Raw genomic sequence first — 23,865 nt, forward strand, 5'->3', positions numbered from 1 at the left:
AGATCCTCTCATAGCTGAGAGAGCACAGAACAGATAAAAACCCAAGACCAAGAAAAAAAAACCCAAATTCCCTCCCTTAAGCTTTCAAAAATCCAGTTTCCTGATTGGTCCTCTTGTCAGGTGTTTGGTTCTCTTTGTTAACCCTTTACAGGTGAAAGAAACATTAACTCTTAGCTATCTGTTTATGACAAACTCATATCCACAGATCGATGAGATCTGCACTTAACTTCCCATTCCTTGTAGAGGTTTTCAGTGAGGGAGAGCTCCAAATCCTGTGGCTTTGTGGGAGATCTCCCTGTTGTCTAGTCTGAATATCAAACTGACCAGCTGTCCATAAAATTTTCCAGGAAAAATAGGATAGATGAGACCTGAATTTTTAAAGTAAAAACCAAACTACAGAGAAAGAAAAAACATTCTGGCCTTCTTCTATCATAGAAAAGTAGAAAGGGGCATAAACTCACTCCCTCCCGCCACCTTTGTAGGTCACTTGTAAGTACAGGGTAGATATGCGGCACATAGGCATAATCATAATACATGTTGCCAAGCCATGAAGAGATGTGTCTATGGTACACGTGATTTAACAATCTATGTTAAAACCACCTGACACTACTGCGATGACTCTTGTAGTAGAGCATCCCAGTATCTGCCTTTTGACCGTGATTAAAAGGAAATAGCATGTCCTTATTTACCTGATCAGGGTAGACTATGGCCCTAGTAGTGACTTAAATCTATTTCTAAACACTTATTCAGGTCTGTTGTATCATAAAAACTAAAAGCAGCAAGTGGAAAAGAAGCTGGGTTGGTATTAGGGAAAACTATTTCACTAGGAGGGAGGTGAAGCACTGGAATGGGTTACCTAGGGAGGTGGTGGAATCTCCATCCTTAGAGGTTTTAAAGGGCAAGCTTGACAAAGCCCTGGCTGGGATGATTGAGTTGGGGTTGGTCCTGCTTTGAGCAGGGGGTTAGACTAGATGACCTCCTGAGGTCTCTTCCAACCCTAATCTTCTATTATTCTAAGTGTTGGACTGAAACCATCTCACCATCAATGAAGACAAGAATTGACAGAGTTAAAGGAAATCAACCCTTCCCTTTAAAATAAAGTAACTTAATCAGACTACTTACTCTGCATGTGATAGCTTTCTTCCTTGCCAATAGTAATACAGACTAGTTTTTTTTCCCCTTTAGTATATGTGACTTACTCTTGTGTGTATTGGAGTATCCAATGCCCATGTCTCCTATTTCCTGGCTTGTATGTTACTTGATAACAGAATTAGCCATTTATACAGGCAAGAAGACAACTTATAAGGACCAGTGAAACCACTGGCTTTGCTGAATTTTCCTCACTCTCAACTTTAAGTATAAAATTCATAGAAAGCACATGCACTATAAATGGAACTGTTTCTGGTCATTATTTATTTTAAGAATGATACAATACCACACAAAAAATAACTACAGACAAGCAACACACTTTTACAAAACCAAAAATCTAGTCTGCCACACCATTCCCCCAACAGCTCCTTTGTAATATATTATCACTTTTACAACTGTCTTCCTTTGTAAAAGAGGAAAAATTCCTCCCTAGCAATTAAAAATTCTTCAACTTTTGTCACTAATCTTATAAGTAAAATGCTTATAAAGCATCTGCCATCCCAAATGTACTAATCTTTTAAATTTGGGACATGTGAACTTTCTCATTTTCTGACAATTGGGCTCATTCCACAGGCAAACAAAATCCAGTTTTTAAGAGTCCCATGTGTTGATTGAAAAAGCATAATTTTTGCCTTGGCTAGTAAGTTATAATTCCATGTTATTTCTACAACCTCTAGAACATTTTACCAGAAGCTTCCAATATTAATACATTGCTAAGTATATGTCTGATTATCACAAAGATCACATGTCATTGTCTAGTAGACACTACTTGCACAAGAGCTTATTTCTTTATAGAATTTTTAGAACTGGTTAAAATTTTTTTGACAATGTTTTTTTCCCCCAATCAGAAAAATTCTATCCACTGAAATCTAAATGTTCCACAGGACCATGTAATTTTCAATGAAATTTTGTCTAAATAAAAATAGAAATGAAGCATTTAAATAAGATAAAGACCCTGATTATTTTTTAAAATTCTTTTATATTAAATAAAAAGTTTTAAATGAAACAGTGTTTACATTGTCCCAAAACAATTTTTTTCTAAAATTTCGTTTCATGATCAATTTTGAAATTTGACATTTCATTTAGATTTACAATGGGGAGGGGGGGAAAACATGTAAAATGTTGGAATTGCTTGTGGAACAAAATTTTCAGTTTCCAACCAGCTCTAACTGAAATAGCTCCAGCGTCATCCAATATTCACTAGAAGATTTTATAACACAGTCCAACACAACTTACCCTTATCTCTCACAAAGCTGTATTTTTAAACACATTTTTAAGTCCTTGTCTAAATTACAAGTATCAGAGGGGTAGCCGTGTTAGTCTGGATCTGTAAAAGCAGCAGAGAATCTTGTGGCACCTTATAGACTAACAGACGTTTTGGAGCATGAGCTTTCATGGGTGAATACCCACTTCGTCAGAAACTTGCAAAAGTTTCCCACTCCTGCCCAGTGCCCACAACAACTGAACTCCAAAAGTATGAGCGATGGTTGGAGCCCTAGTGGAAGCTGAGTGTTCGATTCAAGCCCTTCCATCTTACCATATACAAATCAGAGGCTTGGAAGGAGAGAAAGAACCCAAATTACAAAGCACAATATTTTGACACATTTGGACTGATTCTGTACTATTAAACCAACTTTATGATGGTGTGACTTCATTGACTTCAATGGAATCCCAACGGCATAAAAGAGAGTGAAAAGTCAAGAGCAGAATGACAGCACAGCTACTTCTTCACCATTTAAAAGGGTGCAGCTTGTGGACCTGTACTCCCCCACTTTAGCGGTGGCTGGTCCATGGACTGGAGTAGGAAATGGAGACACTTCAAGAAGTTTATTGCTGCAGTCCTAGGGCCAAGTCCCTATACTGGCAAACAGTATGAGTAAAGCTCCTACACTTACACAACTGGGCTTTATAACCTTAATCCATTTTTGGTTGGGTGGTCTTAGTCTAAGTAGATGAAAAACAATTATATGTAATCTTTATTTGATATTGAACTCTTAAATATATCACTGCTGTATGGCAATTATCAAATTCCTAGTTGCAGTGCAGGGTAGGAAGCCATAAGAAGCTCGCCAAGAGGCGGTCCGAGTTAAATACTGTGGTCCACAGTTTTAGCAAATGAGAATGCAAACAACGAGAAATATGCAAAAAAAAATGATTTAAAGCCGAGCTGTTGCTAGGCATTTAGTGTTAGTTAAATATGATACAATTGGAGTCTGAAGCATGTGAGACAAAGTATCACTTGACTGCAAGTTAATAAAGGGAGGGGTTGTTTTGAGGATGGGAAGCCAAGGAAATCCCCTAATTTACTACTGCCCTCCTCTGAGGCCACCAAAAAGAAACCAGCACCTTTGTTTCCTGGCTCTAAATGGTCAATAAATTCAAATCCCAGTCAAGGTGCCTACCTTCCTTTCCTTCCCCGCCTCCGCTCCCTTAAAAACTAATCCCTGACTCGCGGTTAACAAATATTACTCTATTGCTGTTCACATACTTTAGACACCAACTGTATCAGATTTATTAACTAATTCTAAATGCCTAGCAACAGCTTAGCTTTTAAACCAGTGTTATATGCACAGATTAATAAAACATTCTGTATAGTGGGGCCCGACTCTAAGAAACATTAAGCCAAATTCATCCCTGATGTCACTGCATTGCCTTCAACAAACTTACACCAGGGAATAAAATGGTCCTTTATATTTAAGCAAACTCAGAATTTACTGCAACCCGTGTCCTTACAATAGCTGCTGTGCTTTTAACCGTTAGAATCAGAAACACCATTTTAGAATGGCTTGAGCCTGAGTTTCCTGATTTCTGCCACTGTGCAAAGAGAAACTCCATGGGCATAAGAGGGATTACACTGGTGTAAAACTAGAAGCCTGATGCAAATTAGGGCCCCAGTTCTCCTTTTGCTGATAGGGCATTTCTATGGGAATACAGTGACTGGAGCTAATGAACCAGTGGATTTTCAGATGTCACATAAACCTGCCAGCACCCAGAGGATCTGGGTTTTCAAGCTGCTTTCAGAGCTCCACACTACCACTTCTCCATTATAATACTATTCTGATGGAAGGCATGAAACAGATAAAAAAAAGTTTAAAATAATTTGTGCTATCTCAGTCACTCAGGTTATCTAGTCATTGGCATACAACCCTACAGTTATTTCACTTTAAAATATCCACAGATCTCCTTTAAAAGTCATGGTGTCCTTCTTCGCCACTGGTTTGATCTTTGTGTAGCCATTTATAGCTGTACAATGTGAGGTAGCTGATCAGAGTGGTAGCCTCTTTACAAGCACTTCTACTTGTGTAAATAACTATACAAGCTATAAAGGCACTGGAGAATTGGGCCTATGGCCTTGAGGGTTTGTGTCAAGGTGCCACTCTAGAAGTTAGTGGATATAAAAATGTCTTTAAAACTACCAGTGAGATTTTTGGCCACCAGAGAAAGCATATTCTATGAATACAGCGGAGAAGCACTGGACCAAATTCTGGCTTCTATGCATAATGCAGATAGGTAGTATAAATAATCTCTTTAATGTGTTCAGCACTGATTTTGCTGTCGTCTCTTCCTTCTTCTTTGTGAAATCTATGTAAAGTCTAAAATATGATGGTTTTTAAACTTCAGAAAGGAATTTTCATACCCAAACATATGCTCATCCATTAATATTCCTATGCCATTGTGGTTTCTGAGTGTAAGTGTGTAAAAGATACACTGCATTTATGTAACAATTTGTGTAGACTTGATACAGTGTCTTGGACTTTGAGTTCCAAAGAGGGTGGAGCTAGGCTGTTCCCAGCGGTAGCAGATGACAGAATAAGGAGCAATAGTCTCAAGTTACAATGCAAGAGGTCTAGGTTGGCTATTAGGAAAAACTAGTGTGAAGCACCTGGGGAAGTGGTGGAATCTCCATCCTTAGAGGTTAAGGCCTGGCCTGATTGGCATGATTTATCTGGGGTTAGTCCTGCTTTCAGCAGGGGATTGGACTAGATGACCTCCTGAGGTCTCTTCCAACCCTAATATTCTGTGATTCTATGAATGGAAGGACTGGTGGGGCTGACTGCCTCAGTAAATCAGAAATAGTCTGAGAGACATCTTTGTTTGACGTGGGTCCTGTGTGAATAGTGGGTTTCTGCCAAACAGAAACCCATCCCTTTGTCCCATTTGATGGTACATTGTATAAATGCCTAGGAATGCTAGTGCATGAAGATGGGATGTGCAGAGAGTGCATGGTAATGCAGTTTACAGCACATTGTGGTAAAATGGCCAAGGCATTGCATTATAAAATACATGCTACTCTACTCTTCTGCTGCACTCTTTACTAGAGTGTCTCAAAGCAATTTACAAACATTAATGGATTATGAGACAAGATTTTTGGGTTCTTATTATATTTGCCTGATGCCTGCAGAGAGAAGGCTGCTCATGTTCAGTGCAGCCTTTCTTACGTAATAGCTTTGCATATTGCCCATTGACATATACTCCCAAACCTGATGGCTGGGATTTTCAATGATGCATAACGGAATTAAGCACCTAATTGTCATTGAATTCCAATCAGAATTGAGCACCTAATTCTCTTAGGCCTCTTTTAAAAGCCCAGGTGATGACTGCTGGTTCCTGTAGAGTCAGATCTTGCCAACCTGATGGGTACAGCCATGGCCATATCCAGTAGAGCTCTGCACTGGCGAACCATCCCCATGCTCAGACTTAACGGTGTTACTCATGTTCTGTGTACACAAGGTGCTACAAAACACCACCCAATCAAACACCTATTGCTCTGTGAATGTCAAAGTTGACCCAAAGCAAATGAAAGGGACAAATCAACTAAGCATTACAACTTCAGAATTCAAGACTGTGGGCCAGATTCTCAACTGATGTAAATGGCATATATCCACTAAAGTCATTAGGGTTATACTAAGTTATACTGGAGGAGGATCCGGCCCAGTATATCCTTTGCTTCATACCAAGAGTTCAGTGTAGGCAAAATGTAGCAAAAGCTCAAAGACTCATAGACTTCAAGGACAGAAGGGACCATCATAATCATCTAGGCTGACCTCCTATATTTAGATTTGCTTCTTCAACAAAATAAAAGGAAAAAAATAGGCATTTTTCTATAGTGTGGGCCAAATTCTGCTCTATCACATTGACCCAACAACGGTGAGGTCAAGGACACTAGACTCAAGTGAGAGCAGACATGTGGTCCATGGCTGCAAGTTTCTTCCTATGCAGGACACCTAATAAAATTGCTGGCCTATACAACTGATTACACCAGTGTAAAAAGATAGAAGAACAGTGTTTTAGTGCTCACTACTCTCTGGGCAATAATCCATATTCTCCATTGATTTTTGATTAGCTATGGCAGCACATTTAGCTTTGAGTCATTATCATTTGAGTTACTACACTTGTTTTAAGGCACCTGTTCACTATTACAGCATTGGCACTATATCCCTGACTCATCGGAAGTCTGCAAGACAGCTGTCATAACAGATAGCTAAGGGTTAATGTCTCTTTCAACTGTAAAGGGTTAACAAACAGGGAACTAAACACCTGACCAGAGGACCAATCAGGAGACAAGATACTTTCAACCCTGTGTGGAGGGAAGTTTTGGGTGTGGGTCCTTTGTTCTGTGTGTGTGTCTTTCCTCGGGGGTATGAGAGGGACCAGACATTACTACAGGCTCTCTAAGGTTCTGTTCAAATAGTAAGTAGAACAGGCGATTTAGGCTTTTTAATTGTTTGTTTTACTCTATTTGCACATGTGGATCTGGCTGGTTAACTTTTATATGTGTAGTTGCTGGGAATATTTTGATTTGTATTGGTACTGGAGGAAGGGTTTCTTCCTTTGTCTGTAAACTATAGGACCCTGTAATATTTACATCTTGAAGTTACAGAGATAATTCTTTACTTTTTCCTTTCTTTTATTAAAAGATTTCTTTTAGAGAACCTGATTGATCTTTCCTTGTTTCCCTTGTTTTATCCCAGGAGAGTGGGTGTAAACACCAGGACTGGTGGGGGAGGAGGGAAGGGGGAGAGAGAGGCTAATTTCTCTCTGTGCCAGGAATACTGTCTCTCTCAGGGAAAGTCTGGGGAGGGGGGGAAGGGGGAATGGTTTATTTCTCCTTGTTTTAAGAATCCAAGGGATTTGGGTTCTTGGGGTCCCCAGGGAAGGTTGGGGAGGTCAGAGTGCCCCAAAACACTATATTTTTGGGTGGTGGCAGGCTATCAGATCTAAGCTGGTAATTAAGCTTAGAGGTTTCATGCAGGTACCCAAATTTTGGACGCTAAGGTTCAGATTTGGAAAATATACCTTATGACAACAGCATCACCACCAAAATACGGATCAACAGTCCTAGTTATATTTTAGCTAACATAGCGACCTTCTCAGGAAAGTCTTAGTTGTTTTTTTTTCCCCATTGAAGTCAATGGCAAATGACATACGTCTTTTCTCTGGCAAAAATTCCATTGAAGTTGCTGAGTCTGAAATTACACCAGGGATTAATCTTTTACTTCAGAAATAAATTTGGTCCAGTGGGAATTTTTATTCGGGCAAGATTTCTGCCTCGACCGTGCTCTCATTAAAGATAATTTTTTCTCACTCTTGATAAAAAAGCAAATCACAGTAAATTATTTTTATTACATTTTGCATGTGCCCACATCTTGATACAAACCCAAGGATGAATTTTTATACTACTTTGAGTTTTTTTCCCCCTGTCATTATCATTAGGCCGAGTCCTTTTGCAATGCAAGTAGCTCTGTGACAAGAAATGAAAATGGAACACCTCCTTACAGATCAATACAGATGCAGAAGAATAGATAACATTTGCTTACAGGAACATACCAAACCCACATGGGACTCAGAGCTTGGCTTTCTGTATACTGATGACAGACATCCAAAGACCCATTCATTTTCACTCAAAGGTTAATTTAACCACTGTGTGAACCAGAAAAGAATTTCAGGATCAGTCTGTGATATCAATTATATTAATGGAAATCCAAAGTAACTGCTCTGATGTAACTGGAGTTACTCTAAACCAATGTGACTGATCTGAAATCAGCTCTCAAATGAGAAAAATAAATGAAGCACTTTGACAGATTCAGACAGCAGTGTTTAATTTTGATCATCAAGAAAATCTCAGTGGGAGTTCTGTGACCTGATTCACCAGTTCCGCACACCTGGCCTTCAATTGTATTGTACATCATTATCTTCATACTTTCACCACTACATATTGCACAGTATTCTTTCGGACACAAGGCTCACTTGCAATCATCATCACTGTATTCTAAGTAATGCATTACTGAGATTTGGAACTGGCTTAATTTTGTTCTGCACAACTACAGGAACTTATGTTATTGATTCTAATGTCTATATACTCTACAAGTATGGAGGACAAATTATTCCTCCTCCTTGAGAAATTATTACCCATATCCCTACAATGCAGAAGAAATGCAATGATCTCGTGACAATCCTTGATTGTAGATTGGCTTTTACTAAAGAGCTTATCCAAAGAATATATCTGGGTAATACAAGGAAAATGAAACTGTTCCATTTCATATTCATTATACATAGGCGACACTGCAAAATATATCCAACCCATGTACATAATCATTTTCATGTGCAAATATATGTCTTGTGGGCACAATGCTACTCCACTGGAGCTGATTTCAACAGTTACTGCAGCAAAACTGGAGTAATGGTATGGTGAATCAGGCCCACTTTTTGAATGCTGCATATGCATCTGTGTCTAAAAATATAGCAGATGTTGGATCTGATGCTACTTTTGTTAAAGGCAAAGACAAAATTCCCATTGACTTCAATGGGAGCAGGATCAGACCTAATACCCTTTAAAAAGCTTTGTTGGAAACAGGTTAATAATTTGTGGCAAGACTCTGGCTTTTAAGCCATGCTCTTCACTATTATAAGTACTGCAATTGGAATTCCTCCTGCAGCTCCCAACCAGTATACCTTATGAGCACCGTCTCTATCACCCATTCTGTAAGTGTAGCGTGTGTTTCCCTCCTACCTTCCTAGGACTGAGTCAGGTACAGTCAGGCCCTTAAGTGGTCAACTTAAACAAGACTCACAAAGGATCACTTGGACACCATTTTTAAAGACACAACATTTGGATATATGAACCTTTCAAAGGGAGAACCAAGTTCTTCTTTAACTTGCTCATTTCAATGGCCTATACACCTTCAAAAGTGGTGACTGTCTTTCCGGACCTCACATATGGCTGAAACACCTGCTTTCAAACTATTTTTATGCATGTGACATGACTTTTTATCAGATAATATGCATACCATTGAAGAGGAAAAATAGTCTTGTTGATAAAGCACATGACTGGATTCTGTTCTGAACCATGCCACAAATTTGTGATGAGACCTTTGACAAATTACTGAACTTCCCTGTAGCACATTCTTCTAATCTGTAAAATGGGTCATAGGTGCCCTAACTCACAGGGCTACTGTGGGGCTGAATTCATTACTGTTATTAAAGTGCTTTGTATTCCTCTGAAGAATATACTATATGCATGCAAAGTAGAAATTTTTATAAGAATATCCTCTTGGGATGCAAGAGTGTGAGAACTACAAAGTGAAGCAATGGGTGCAAGAATTGCTTCACTTTATAGTTCTCACACTCTTGCATCCCAAAAGTGAGTGTTAAAATTATTGTTTATATTCATGAAAAAATTGTTCCCCTAAAAACTGTATTTATGCATGATTAATGCAGAAATGTGTATTAACATACCTTCATGAATAATCAGTAATGTGTGCACATTAGTCTGAATACTTGGAAATAAAGAAGATGAAGAATTAAGGACTCAATTTCAAGATGGAATTAGCAGAGACTGAGGTTTTAGGTTTAAGAACTTTGTAAAATTAGATTAATAGGTTTTTATATTGCTGTGTTTCTTTAGAGTGAACCCCGTGAAATCCATATAACTGGAATTGAAGTTATGCATTATATTAACCTTCCTTTATGTATAAAACCAGTCACTTTTTTTTCATAAAGAACCGTGGCAGTAAAATCATTGCAATATTCAAACAATGGAATCTCTAACACTAATACACACTTGACAGACTCTCAGTCAAAGCAGTGCAGGTCCAAAATACTTTCACTTTAATACTATTCAGGAACTTCGTTAGATTACTTTTGGGAAGCTGAGCTTTCCTTTCTGTCAATCTAGGCCTTATAGGCGTCACAGGTGAAAGTTAACCAAATGTCCTTGAGGTAGAAGACTCCCTCCCCTAAGTTAACTAATGACTCTCTATTGGGGCAGGTCTGAGGCTTTAACTAAATGCAAACTTACCACCACATACTGGCATTGTGACTAAGGCCTGGTCTACATTACATGGTTAGATTGATGTAAGCTGTCTTGTCTCAACCTAGTGGGAAAAGTGTCTTCACTTAAATTTGGCTCCTGCTCATATAAGTGCCTCACTATGCTCATCTACTAATACCACCTCCCTGAGTGGCACAGAGTCAAGGTCAATGCAATGAGGTCGACACAATGACAGTGTGGACACTGCATTGCTTACACTGACTGTTACTGGCTTTCAGGACCCATCCCAATATGCCCCATACTGACAATACAATTGATACAAGCAATTGTCCTGGTTAGGACACTCACTGCTGACACAAACAATTTAATAACTGCTGTGGCTGTGGATGTAAGATAGGTCAACACAATTTTGTGGTGTAGACATGGTCTGAGTCTTCCTTCTCATTTTGTTTCTCCTTCTGAAATCACACCCTGAGATATTCATGAAGCACATTTACTGGCCTTTCATTTTCAGGTAAACCACAAAAGCAAATTGGCATTCTAGGTTCAATCCAAACTAGTTTAAATACAAACTAAAATGCTCTGTGACACTTAATTGGAGAGAGTCACACTATATAAATAACCACAGTACTAATGCCAAGTTTTCTACAGCACTCTTCAGTTTTAGATCTCAAGGAAGTTTTAAAAAGAGGTCAATTATCCTCATTTAATCACTGAGGAAACCAAAGCATGTGGAGGGACTTGACTGCTCCATGGTCACCTAATAGGCCAGTTGCAGAGCCATGAATTAAACCCAGGTCTTCTGAATCTCATCCCACTAATGCCCTATCCACTAATGAAGATCAGGAAACCTAAATTCTCAAACCCTTCAAGTGCTGTGGATAGTGGGGTGGCTAGAGCAAGCTACACATAAATGAAGACATTGAGTGCTCCAGGAACTTAACTTGCACAATTAATTGATTCCATTTTAAGATGAACTCAGATCCCAAATTCAGATCTAAACTTCCTCAATTTGGAGTTGATCTGATCCGACCCAAGATCTTACTTTGAAGGGGGTTGGAGGTGGAAGGGAGAAGAAAGGGTATTTAAAATGTCCTTTACTCTCCCTCAGAACCCAGCTATAGGGTTGCTGGACAGTAGGGATAGCCCAGCCACGCAGCCCTTCCCCTGGCCATCCTCCCTGAACTCGCCCCAGGAAGGGGCTGGGGATGGCACAGGAGCTCTGCCCCACCCGCGCTATCCTCTCCTCTGGGGGAATCCGGCAGGGCTAAGCCGGCTTTAGGGTCGCCTTGTGCCAGTGGCGCGGTGGATCAAGGCCAAAGAGTTTAACCGCCTCTCCACAGGGGAAGCTTCAATTGCAGGGGACTAACGCCGGGCTGCTTAGTGCAGGGGCCCCAGGAGAAGTCCTGGGCCCCCTGACTTGTGCCGTGAGGGGGAGCCAGGCAGGGGCTGGGGGCGCATTGCCCAGGCTGGAGAGGATCCATGTCGTGGGTCGTGTGAATTGCACATTGCCAGCTTGGGTGGGGGGTGTAGCCCGCTTCCCCCACGTGCCCCCTCTGCAGACACACACCAGCCATTTCCTTTTGTTCCCCGCGCTCCCGGCCACTTGCCAGGTGGGCGTGCGGGGAGAGAAGCGCGCAGCGGGGGGGAGGGGTCCGTGTGGCCACTGGCTGCGGGCACGGGCCGGAGTGGCCGGGCCAGGTGTGGATGCGCCGGGGGAGACGGAGGAGGTGCAGCCGCTGCCTGCGCGGACTGAGCGGGTCCCGCTGCAGCCGGGGGTGCGCCCCCAGCCCTTCCCTGCCCGCACAATGGGAGGCAGCAAGCGCGGCGCGGCGGCGGCCGCGAGCTGCTGAGGCTGCCCGGCTCCCTCCTTCCCAGCCGCTTTTTGGGCTCCATCGGCTCGCCAGGCACCGCGGGGCTGGCCCCTTCACTCACCATGGTGCGGACGAGAGGGGTGCGGTGGCCAGGCGGGCGCTGTGGCGGGCGAGAGAAGCAATGCGCTGTCCAGGGTATCCAGCTCCCTTCCGCCCGCCGCTCGCTCCGCGCTCTCACTCAGCTCCGTCTCTGCCTTGTCTTCCCCCGCCCTCCAGCTTAAGCAGAGCCCTGGCCTCTGCATGCTCTCTCCCCCTCCCCCTGCAGCAGGGAGATGCTGACTTCAGAGGAGAGGCGGATCCGGGGAACGTTCTTTCCCACCCCTCTCGCAAGCGGTAGCTGGCCAGGCAGGTGCACAAGCAGAAGAAGCAGAAGAGGGTGGCTGGCTATTGTGGCTGCTTAGGACAGCTCCTCGCCGCAGCAGCGTGCACGAGAGCATCCCCTTAAACGTGGTCAGCTGCGTAGTTGTGTCAAGCCTGCAAGCTGGTGACCTTTGGCTGTAAATAACAGGCTGTCTCATGTACGCTCTTTAGCCTCGGGAATTCTCCTGTGGCGGCAGGGGGCTAATGTCTATAGTGACTGGAAAGCAGCTACAGGTGTATGGTTGGGCGTGGGTGCCTTTAAGTGGCAGGTGACTACAAACGCGCAGCACAGCAGGTCTATGCAAGTCTAGCGGGAAGGAAAGAATATTGTAGCTGCTGAGATCTGAGCGACAAAAGACAGGCACTGCGCAGTCTTATCTGTGCTGCAGTTTTTACTACAGCAAGGAGGTTTCCACAAACGACAGAGGGGAAATGTCACAAGCCAGCAGAAACAAACGTGTCAGGCGTAAAGAGAAAATAATAATTGAGAAAGAAAATAATTTTGCTACCATTCGTTACTCCTTGCCTGCGATCATCTCCTGTATTCAAAAGCAAGAAAGTGTCACTGCTGGAGAGGTTTTAAGTCAACAGAAATATTTTGTTTTTATTTTGATTTTAAGGTTAAAAACTGTTTAATGTAAAACAAAATACATTTCAAAACATAAGCGAGTTTAAAAATGAAAAATCTAAATGGTGTTCTGAAAATGCTGAAAATAAATATTTTGTGATTATTGAAATGCTTCATTGATTTTATTTTTGAAACAAAATTGAATTGACATTGACATTCCTGCAGAAAGTTTTGACTTTTTTGACAAAATGGAGTTTGCTGACAGGGGGGAAAATGTTTTGTCTGAAAATTTTGACCAGCTCTCAGGGATTTTCTTTTTTTATTATTATTTGTTTGTCTTTCTTTTGCTTTTGGTGGTGCACACACAACAGAATGAACTTCCATAATTAAGGTATATTTGAAGTATATATGTTTATACCATTATCCAAAGCAAGAACCTACCTGATGATTTCCCCCAAATGAAAGCCAACTGTTTTAAACCACAAAGATTTTGGGGGGATGGGTTTGTTACTGCTTCACTTCATAGTTCCTGCTGCAACCACATCCAGAGATATGACAAATGTACTGAGACGGTTATCTTCACAATATTGGCTACCTGTCCAGAAATGGAAAGTGCTAGTTATCTCACACAAAGACCTGTGCTTATGTGACTTCCAGCCCAGCTTTGCAGACTCAAGTAGTTTGTTTAACCAGCCATACTCTTGAATGTTCTCTATACTGAGTCAACTTTTTGAGGTTCACCCTCATAAGAACATAAGAACAGCCATACCGGGTCAGATCAAAGGTCCATCTAGCACAATATCTGTCCACCGACAGTGGCCAATGCCAGGTGCCCCAGAGGGAGTGAACCTAACAGGCAATGATCATGTGATCACTCTCCTGCCATCCATCTCCATCCCCTGACAAACAGAGGCTAGGGACACCATTCCTTACCCATCCTGGCTAATAGCCATTTATGGACTTAACCACCATGAATTTATCCATTTCTTTAAACAGCTGTTATAGCTAGCCTCACAACCTCTCAGGTAAGGCGTTCCACAAGTTGACTGTGTGCGGATGAAGAAGAACTTCTTTATTTGTTTAAAACCTGCTAGCCTATTTTTTATTTGCGACCCTCGTTCTGTACTTATGGGAATAAGCTAAATACATTTTCCTATGTCCACTTTCTCCAATCACTCAGATTTTATATACCTCTATGATATCCCCCTTTAGTCTCTCTTCTTCCAGCTGAAGAGTCCTAAGCCTCTTAATCTTTCTCATAGGACCCTCTCACAAAACTAATCACATTTTTAGTTTCCTTTTCTGAAACTTTTCTAGTGCCAGTAATTATCTTTTTTTGAGATGAGGCGACCAAACGATCAGTACACAAGCATTCAAGATGTGGAGCATATATGGATTTAATATAAGGGCAATAATATATTCTACCAAGTCTTCTTCTATTCCTTTACATGATTCCTAACATCTTTTGCCTTTTGACGCCTCTGCCCACTGCGTGGAATCTTCAGAGAACTTGTCCACGCAGACTCAAGATCTTTTTCCTGACTCGTTGTAGCTAAATTAGCCTCCATCATATAGTATGTATAGTTGGGGTTATTTTTTTACAATGTGCATTACTTTACATTTATCCACATTAAATTTCATTTGCCATTTTGTTGCCCAATCACTTAGTTTTGTGAGATCTTTTTGAAGTTCTTCACAGTCTGATTTTGGTCTTAACTGTCTTGAGCAGTTTAGTATCATCTGCAAACTTTGCCACCTCACTGTTACCCCTTTCTCCAGGACTGACCCTTGAGGAACACCACTAGTTACCCTCTCTCCATTCTGAGAATTTACCATTAATTCCTATCCTTTGTTCCCTGTCTTTTAACCAGTTCTCAATCCATGAAAGGACCTTCTCTTTTATCCCATGACAGCTTATAAATGATATCTTCATTTTATTAATCTTCACTTTAGATTATTCACTTGATTCCTAATGAGTTACTAAATGCAGAGGTTACTCTTGCACTGTAGAAAGGAGAGAAATGGTCACTTCTGGACAGTTGTTTTGGTCACAAAGAAATAGCCACATAAGCAAAAAATTGGCCTTTTCATTCCATAATGTTACTGCTTTGGCTCTTCTGTTGGAGGTGGATTGCCCCAGGGTAAGTGGGAGATGACTGACAAAAAGCACCATAAAACCACTGAATGTGATTCAGCTACATGTGCTAGAGATGGGCCTGAGCCACAAAGTTGTGATCCAGATAGCAATTTCCCCATAATTCAGAGGTTCTGATCTTCCAGTTTAAGTTCAGCATTTTTAATTGAATATAGCCATATCAAATTTGCTGTATGAAGAAGTATCAGTTCTAATTTCTTGACTTGCTTGTGGCTGAAACATAATTATTAATGTTCATTAACATTGTGGGTTTTCTGACTTCCAATAATGGCTTGATATTTGTTTTAAATCAGTCTCAGATTAATTAATCACACTTTCACAGCAAACATAATTGAAATTTCCCTTCAATTGAAAGAGTAATAGAAGTTGCTATCACTTTTAAGAGTTGAATAAGGAGTTGGCTGCTCTTTTTTTTAAAGTACCAATCTCTTAAAATAGAAAAAGCTCCCCTAAGTGTACATGTATTTTAAATGTAACCCAGCCAAGTGTGTATTTTATGTAACTAGTTCAAGATTTGGTATTCTAAAAGTTACTGGGTCAAAGTTTGCTCTCACTTAAAATTTAAACCTGAAATAATTCAATTGAAATTGATGGAGTTACCCCACTATAAATTTAGAGAAATTGAAAGTAGAGATTGGCCCACTAAAGATATAAATTTAAAGAAGGATTTGCTGAGTATGTTCATGCTACCTGTGTTGCTGTTCTCCTTCCAGCAGGTAGCAAGACTACAAGAGAATTATAATCACCCAAGGACAGATACTCTCTTATTTCAGCACAGTGGCCCTGGTGGAAGACAAAATGCAGGTTTTCTGGAATGTTTTATGTTTCCATGTATCCTTTGGTAGACATTGGTTCTAATGGTTGCATGGCTGGCCTGAGCAGGACTGCATTACCCACATTCTTTAATACAGGACTGCCTTCTAACCAGAGGGCCTGCTGGCCAAACAGTCAGTGAGAGTCCAGAACCATTGTGCCAAATAAAGCAAGATGTATTTTTTTGAAATGCTACCAGTGTAACCCAGACTGTTTAGTCTTAGGCTTTGGCTACACTGGCACTTTCATTGTAAAAACTTCTGTTGCTCAGCAGTGTGAAAAAACACCCCTGAACGACAAAAGTTTTAAGGACGAAAAGCGCTGGAGTCGACAGCGCTTTGTTGGGGGGAGACATGCTCCTGGAAATGAAGCTACCACCCCTCATTGGAGGTGGGTTTATTTTGTTGCTGGGAGAGCTCTCTCCTGATGATAAAGAGTGGCTACATAACACACCTTGCAATGGTGCAGCTGCAGTGGCATAGACATGCCATTGAAAGGTGTGCAGTGTAGACATAGCCTCATATCTCAAAACCCTACGTGTTCTATGTATTGGTACACTGGTGCGCATACTAGGAGTTTGACTCTGCTTTTCTGAATCCTACAGATAACACAAAATAGGAATCAATCACTCCAGATAAAACTGCACACGTATCAGCAGTATGGTATTGTTCAAACAAGGCCCCAGTTGGCTAGAAGGCAAAATTATGTAAGTAAAATAAGAACATATTTACATAGTGTCTGTCTAGTACTGTTAATTATATCTCACTGGATGTAAGCATTAGAAAAATCTGGTGTTGTACATATGTTAAATCTTTAAATGTTACATGAGAATGAATGTCTCCCTCACACTCTAAGCTAGAACCCACCTTCTGCTGCATGGATGCGTTAGAGGAAGAAGAGGGAATAGGAAACTTCTAATACTTGCATGCCTTACAAAAGTGGGCTGTCTCGCTTTCTCATGTTGTTGAGCATTGCATTGGCTCTTCTGCTGCTCTGTACACTATGGCCCAGATCCATAAAAGTTGGTCTTAGGCACTTAAGTCCTTTTAGACATGACTAAGATCCTCAAAAGCCCTGCTCAGCTGCCAGCTAACCCTGGAGGCACCCTAGGTGCCTGAGTTACTGTCCGTGAACATGTATGCAGCCTTGTGAGATAGACACATATCTCACCCTAAACCCAATGGGATTTTCAAACTAGGCATTGTCCTGCCTCTTGCCAGCAGGGTTCAAGGTGGGAGATATTCTCAGAGCACATCTAATTCCACACCCAATGGCCAGAGTGGAGGGGCGGAAGGGGTGGCTTCCCTTATGACCTTTAGCCCAGTGGTTAGGAGATACTCAGCCTGGGGGAAACCTGGGTTCAATTCCCCCTTCTGCTTGGTGTAGAGAAGGAATTTGAACTTGGGTCTCTAACCTCTTAAGTGAGTGCCCTAACTACTAGACTAGCCCACTGTGAGTTTACTGAGTGGAACAACTTCAATAGGAAAGATTGAGAAAGACCAATAAGAGAACATCCCATAGTCCAGTGATGAGGGCACTCTCCTCAAATTCAAATCACTTCTCTACATCAGGCAGTGGCAGCCAAAGAAACAAACAGAATGTTAGGAACCATTAGGAGAGGGATAGATAATAAGACAGTAAATATCATAATGCTACTATATAAAACCATGGTACGCCCACACCTTGAATACTGTGTGCAGTTCTGGTTACCCCATCTCCAAAAAGATATTTTAGAATTGGAAACGGTACAGAGAAGGGCAACAAAAATGATTAAGGGTATAGAACAGCTTCTGTATGAGAAGAGATTACAAAGACTGGGACTGTTCAGTTTGGAAAAGAGATGACTAAGGTGGGATATGATAGAGGTCTATAAAATCATGACTGGTGTGGAGAAAGTGAATAAGGAAGTGTTATTTACTCCTTTACATAACACAAGACCCAGGAGTCAACTAATGAAATTAATAGGCAGCAGGTTTAAAACAAGCAAAAGGAAGTACTTCTGCACGTAATGCACAGCCAACATGTGGAACTCATTGCCAGAGGATGTTGTGAAGGCCAATACTATAACTGGGTTCAAAAAAGAATTAGATAAGTTCATGGAAGTTAGGTCCATGAAAAGCTGTTAGCTAAGATCGTCAGGCTTCCTATGCTCTGACTGTCCCCAGCCTCTGACTGCCAGAAGCTGGGAGTAAATGAAAGGGGATGATCACTCAATGATTACCCTGTTCTGTTCACTGCCTCTGAAGCATCTGGCGTTGGCCGCTGCCGTAAGACAGGATACTGGGCTAGATGGACCATTGGTCTGACCCAGTAGGGCTATTCTTAGGTTCTTGGGAGGGAATTGAACCCCAGTCTCAATACCCTAACCACCAGGCTACAGGGTATAAGGTAGGACACTGCTGCCTCCATGGCATTTCTTGCCAAAAAAAACCCCAAGAACTTAGGTGCCTAACTCCTGGACAGGGTTCACAACTGAGAATCTCAAGCAGAGACAGATTCTTCCCCCAGGACTGGACTACTGGCTAGTTTAGGTAGCTCCCCACCAGTGTGCTGACTTCTGTGTATCCCATTCTTAGATACCTAAGTCTTCCGTGCATTGTATACAGACCCTAGACACCAAACCTGGGGCTGCAGAGGTCACTGGGTGCCTAAAAGTTAGGCATTGCAACACGTGGTGTTGGGATGCCTAGATCCCTTTGTGGAGCCCCATGTTGCCATTATCTGCCAGTTAGGGCATATGTCCAGTTCACTAACTGACTAACGCTATCTGCACCATGTTGTGTGCTGGTTTACAAAGGAGTAATTTGCACTGCTCCGCGTAGTGCCCTTGCCCAACATGTGGAATTATATCTTGGTGAGCAGGGTTCCTGGAGCTGGAGGACACACTGAGCAGCTTCTTTGTTCCTATAGCAGCTCTGGCCAGGGAGGAATTTAACCCGCTGCAATGGATCCTCACAGCTTTCTTCCCTACCTGAGCCCACTCCTTCAGGTTTTACAAAGGGAAGGGGTGTCATAAATGGATAGGTAAGGTAAGGGTTAAGTTTCTTTTACCTGAAAAGGGTAACCGAACACCTGACCAGAGGACCAATCAGAGAACTGGATTGTTTAAAGTCAGGGGCGGGAATTTGTATACTCGGGGTCTTTGTTGTTTTCTTAGCTATGAGGAAACAAGTCTTCTTCTAATTCTCTCCTAATACTTCTTCTAAACATCTGTAAGTACCCAGGAACCGCAAAGTAATTCAGCTATGATGGTCTTTGGGGTGTATTTACCTGTATGTTAATTTGTTGTGCTGGTTTAATTGGGCTATCTTTTAAATCAGACTGTTTCTTTATATTTTCTTATAAGCAAGAGCCTGTATTGAGTTTCTTAATGCAAGATGATTGTTTTATATTTTCTTTCTTTTTTTCTATAAAGTTTTCTTTTTAAACCTTGTGAAAGTTCTTTTCCTAGGGAGGCAAAGGGAAAAGCCAGGCTGTGGGCTATTTTCCTATTTGGGTCCAGGGAAAGAGCAGACTACGGGGAAAGAGACGAAGAATTCTCTCTGTTCTCTGGTGGTTACAGTTTTTCCTCGTTCCTGGAGCAAGGGGGGTGGCAGAGCCCAGCTGTGGGTATTTTGCATCTCCATTGTCCTGAGGGAAGCAGAAAAGCTGGTTTCTTGGGTCACACAGGTTAGCCGCGAGGCAAGCCTGATAAGGAGGGGGAAGGGGTTATTTTCCCTGCTTTTAGCATCCAAGGGATTGGGAATCTGGGTGTCCCACCAAGGGAGGGTTGGGGACACCAGAGGGAGGAAAGGGGGGATCAGGCCCCATAGATTAATTCCTGATCTGGTGGCAGCGAGAATATCCAAGCTGGTAGTGAGCTTGGGGGAGTTTCAGGTAAGCCCCCAAACTTTGGACGCAAAAGTCCAGGTTTGGGACAGGACCAGACTGGTGGACCCTAAAGTCCAGGTCTGGGACTGGACGGCTAGATTACCACAAGGGGTGATATCTTTCACTGGTTATACTGCATATCTGTATTTTCTGAGGAAAGACAATTACACGAAGCTACTGTGACTGATACTACAAAAAATATTGGACTGAAAGAATAAAAAGAAAACATGCAGTAGCCATCATAGGGCTTAGTCTTTGATATTTAATGTGCTCTGTTGCAATGATTATTTTTTTCCCAATATGTGTAGGAAAAACTATTCAGGTCAACATGACTTGAGTACAGCCAACCATCAGACCATCTACAACCATGAGCGTATTTTCAAAACAATGAGCATTTTTAAATCTGAGAAATGGTCTTTTATTGCATGGGGTTTTGAATGGTTTTGTTTTTCATTTTAATACAAGAGGAACATGAATGTATACTTTAACAATAGCAGAGTTTACCTTCAATTCTTCCTCAGTTTAATCTGCTTTTGTAATATTTATAGTAACAGTTGACTTGTTCCATTAGTAAAATATGAGGACCAAAATCCTGTAGTCCCTCCTCAATTACTAATCAAATAAAATTCCCATTAAATTCAAGTAAAGACTGAGGAGAGACTGCTAGATTTGGCACCAGATCTGGCACATGTCTGTACAGACCTACAATAAATAAACCTGCCATTAATTGTCCAGTTTTATATAGTAATATTCCAAGAGGGACTGATCCTGCATTTACAGGGGAAAATTTCCTTTTGAGTCACCGGAAATTTTATCATATATAAAGAGGCCAGGGTTTGGCTTATTACCAGGATTTTGTAGGTTCCTACTAATATTATTTCAGAAGAATACAATGGAGAGGAATGAACTGTTCATTCATCTTTCAGAACTTAAGTTGCCAAGGGCTAAATCTGTGCAGTTGTACATAAAGCAGTGTTTAAGGGGCTACATGGCTGCACAGCGACATGAAGGAGCATCCAGATTGTTTCAAGACAGACACCATCTCCCAGAGCTGCACAGTAAGCATAGATTGTGCACACTCTGCACCATTCATGGGGAAGAAGCAGGTTGCTCTTTTGGTGCTTGAGGCCCAGTCTGGCTGGTGTGGTGGGGCCTCGGGCCTGCCTCCTTCCCGTGCCCTCTTGGACCATTTGCTGACTGTAACCGGGGGGGAGATTCCTGGGTTTGCTACTGGACTTCTGCTGGTGCTGTACAGGAGTGGAGCATTCTTGCACTTCCTTCACTCATACAAGGGCATGTCTCAGTCTGGCCCGAGGAATTTATTGCATCACAGAAGATCCTCCTTAGTAACTGTTAATTATTAAGACCAAATAAATGATGGGACCAGCCTTTCAGAATACTGTTCTTCATTTTCGGGGATGTTGGTTTTTCTTTTTCATAATGGCAATATACCTTTTCATTTCCATCCAGTTTAAAGTACAGGGCCATTGATAATTTTGCAGTTCATGTTTTATTCAATCAGCAGTTTCTATACACTACAAAGAAAAGGTGTCATACTAACAGCCCTCACAGCAGAGAAGCTCAAGGACATCACTGTTCATTTTATGATTGCTAATAACTTGACCCATCTTTACAGGCGAATCTGTTTTAGTATCAGACTGCTCAGCTTTGAAAACTTGGAGAGCCCAAAGGCTTTAATATCCATAGTTACCATCTCTAATATATAAGGTACTGGGACTTTGTAGTAAATTTCAGGAGATACAAGCAGAAAATCTTCTAGCCTTCTCCCACTACACAGAGTAGCTACAGATTGTCCTGGACATTCCAAATTTTTGTCAATGGAGATTAGGCACTGTGAAGGTGTGTACCCCTTTAATGGTCAGCCAGGAGTTCGCAGCCTGAATATAATCAAGGTGGCTGCCTTGATTAAGAAGAGGAAGCTGACTGGGGTGGAGATTGGAAGTTGTGTAATTGGCAATGAGACCATGACCACCATCATGACCACCACCACCCATTTTCTCAGGCCAGCTCCCCATGACTGGCCTGATTAGATAGAGACTTTTAAGTTTTGGAGTTCTGAATGTGGTCCCTGTGGTAAGGGCTTTTGAGCTGCCATTCCAGTGCTCCTTTCATAGGGCTTCATTAAAGGGAGACATGTAAATGTTAATTGGTGTGTTTGGCTTCTCCTTGCCCTGATCTGAACAAGCATACTTGATGGCACCCAGCTGGGGTAAAGCAAGGTGAAGTTTCAGAGTAGCAGCCATGTTAGTATGTATCTGCAAAAAGAACAGGAGTACTTTTGGTCCCTTACAAACTAACAAATGTATTTGAACATAAGCTTTCGTGAGGTGTAACCCCAGTGCCACCTCTGGCCTTGAGAGGGTTTATAGAGGTGGCCCATCTCCTTTAGTCACCTAAATATCTGTGACAATCTGGGTCAAAATGACTTGCTGAAGATTGTCAACATTACCCCATCCGAGAAGAGATCTCAGCTTTCCTGAGTGCCAGACAGATGCACTATCAACTAGACCATTCTGCCTCCCTTAGTGTAACATTGACTGCGAACTATTTTAAAACATGTAATAATGCCAGATTCAATAATCCTCACTTAGCCCTTAGGCAGAATTCCCACTGATATCAAAGGAGTGTTTGCCTGAGTCAAGCTTGCAGGATGTATCCTACTCTTTATCATTATTAAAGTTTTGTCAGCCCATATCTGTTCTTGAAATATACAAATCCCAGCACTTAAGAAAATGAGACACTGGTTCTGGAGAGTGGTATGAACAACTTGAAAGGTTTATATTATGTCACCATGCATATTCGTAAAAGGCAATAATGCCAGTTTTAAATTTCCCAGGATATGAGAGAGACAAGGTAGATAAGGTAAGATTTTTATTGGATCAATTTCTACCTTTACCTACCTTTTCTCTCTCTGTTTTAAATCCTGAATGTACATACCTTCTATCCTCAAGTAAAAGTTTGTACAGAAAGCTGTAATGGGACAAAACCTAGATACCATGGTTACTAGCACTTGAGCTAAGTTAGATCTAATGATATTCCACTGTAAAATATATGAGAAGCGCTTGTGCTATCACAACCCTATGAGGACAGATTTCAGAGGGGTAGCCATGTTAGTTTGTATCAGCAAAAACAATGAGGAGTCCTTGTGGCACTTTAGAGAGTAACAAATGTATTTGGGCATAAGCTTTCATGGGCTATAATCCACTTCATCAGCTGCACGGAGTGAAAAATACAGAGGCAGGTATAAATATACAGCACATCAAAAGATGGGAGTTGCCTTACGAAGTGGGGGGTCAGTGCTAATGAGGCCAAATAAATCAGGGTAGATGGGGCCCACTCCCAACAGTTGACAAGAAGGGGTGAATATCAACAGAGGGAAAAATTACTTTTTGTAGTGATCCAGCCACTCCCAACAAATCTTGCTCTAAATCATTTCAAACACACATCAAACAACACTAAATGAGGAAGGCTCCTGTGGAAAAAATAGAATGTGATCATGTAATTAAAGACTGTCGTCATGCATACGCTCAAGGGGACTGAATTAAACTTGCACACGCTAGCTTCATTCTAATATTTTCTAATTTTTGAGCACTTCACTTTGCAACCTTATTGCTCTTTTAATGCAACTATATATTGTGGCAAATTGCCGGTACTGTTCTCTGGGTCTCGCGCTTTCTCTTCTCTGGGGTAGGTGCAGGGCGATATTGCTTGCCTCTGAACCAGTTCTTAATCACTCCCCTAGTGTCCTTGGAGGAGGGGAGTGGAGAGGGAGGGACCTGGGCCC

The 23,865-nt window shown here is 41.6% G+C and overlaps 1 protein-coding gene across 1 annotated transcript in view; it reads right to left on the reverse strand.

Annotated features, from left to right (window-relative positions):
- Window positions 1-12,494, reverse strand: part of ELOVL2 (ELOVL fatty acid elongase 2) — a 103,264-nt gene extending 90,770 nt beyond the window's left edge. Inside the window, exon 1 of the mRNA XM_032786925.2 lies at window positions 12,356-12,494. Coding sequence (XP_032642816.1) covers window positions 12,356-12,358 — 3 coding nt within the window. The 5' untranslated portion in view covers window positions 12,359-12,494. The remainder of the gene's footprint in view (window positions 1-12,355) is intronic.
- Between the last annotated feature and the right edge of the window lie 11,371 nt (window positions 12,495-23,865).

Source organism: Chelonoidis abingdonii, chromosome 2 (assembly GCF_003597395.2).
Source record: "Chelonoidis abingdonii isolate Lonesome George chromosome 2, CheloAbing_2.0, whole genome shotgun sequence".
In the NCBI taxonomy this organism is placed as follows: Eukaryota; Metazoa; Chordata; order Testudines; family Testudinidae; genus Chelonoidis; species Chelonoidis abingdonii.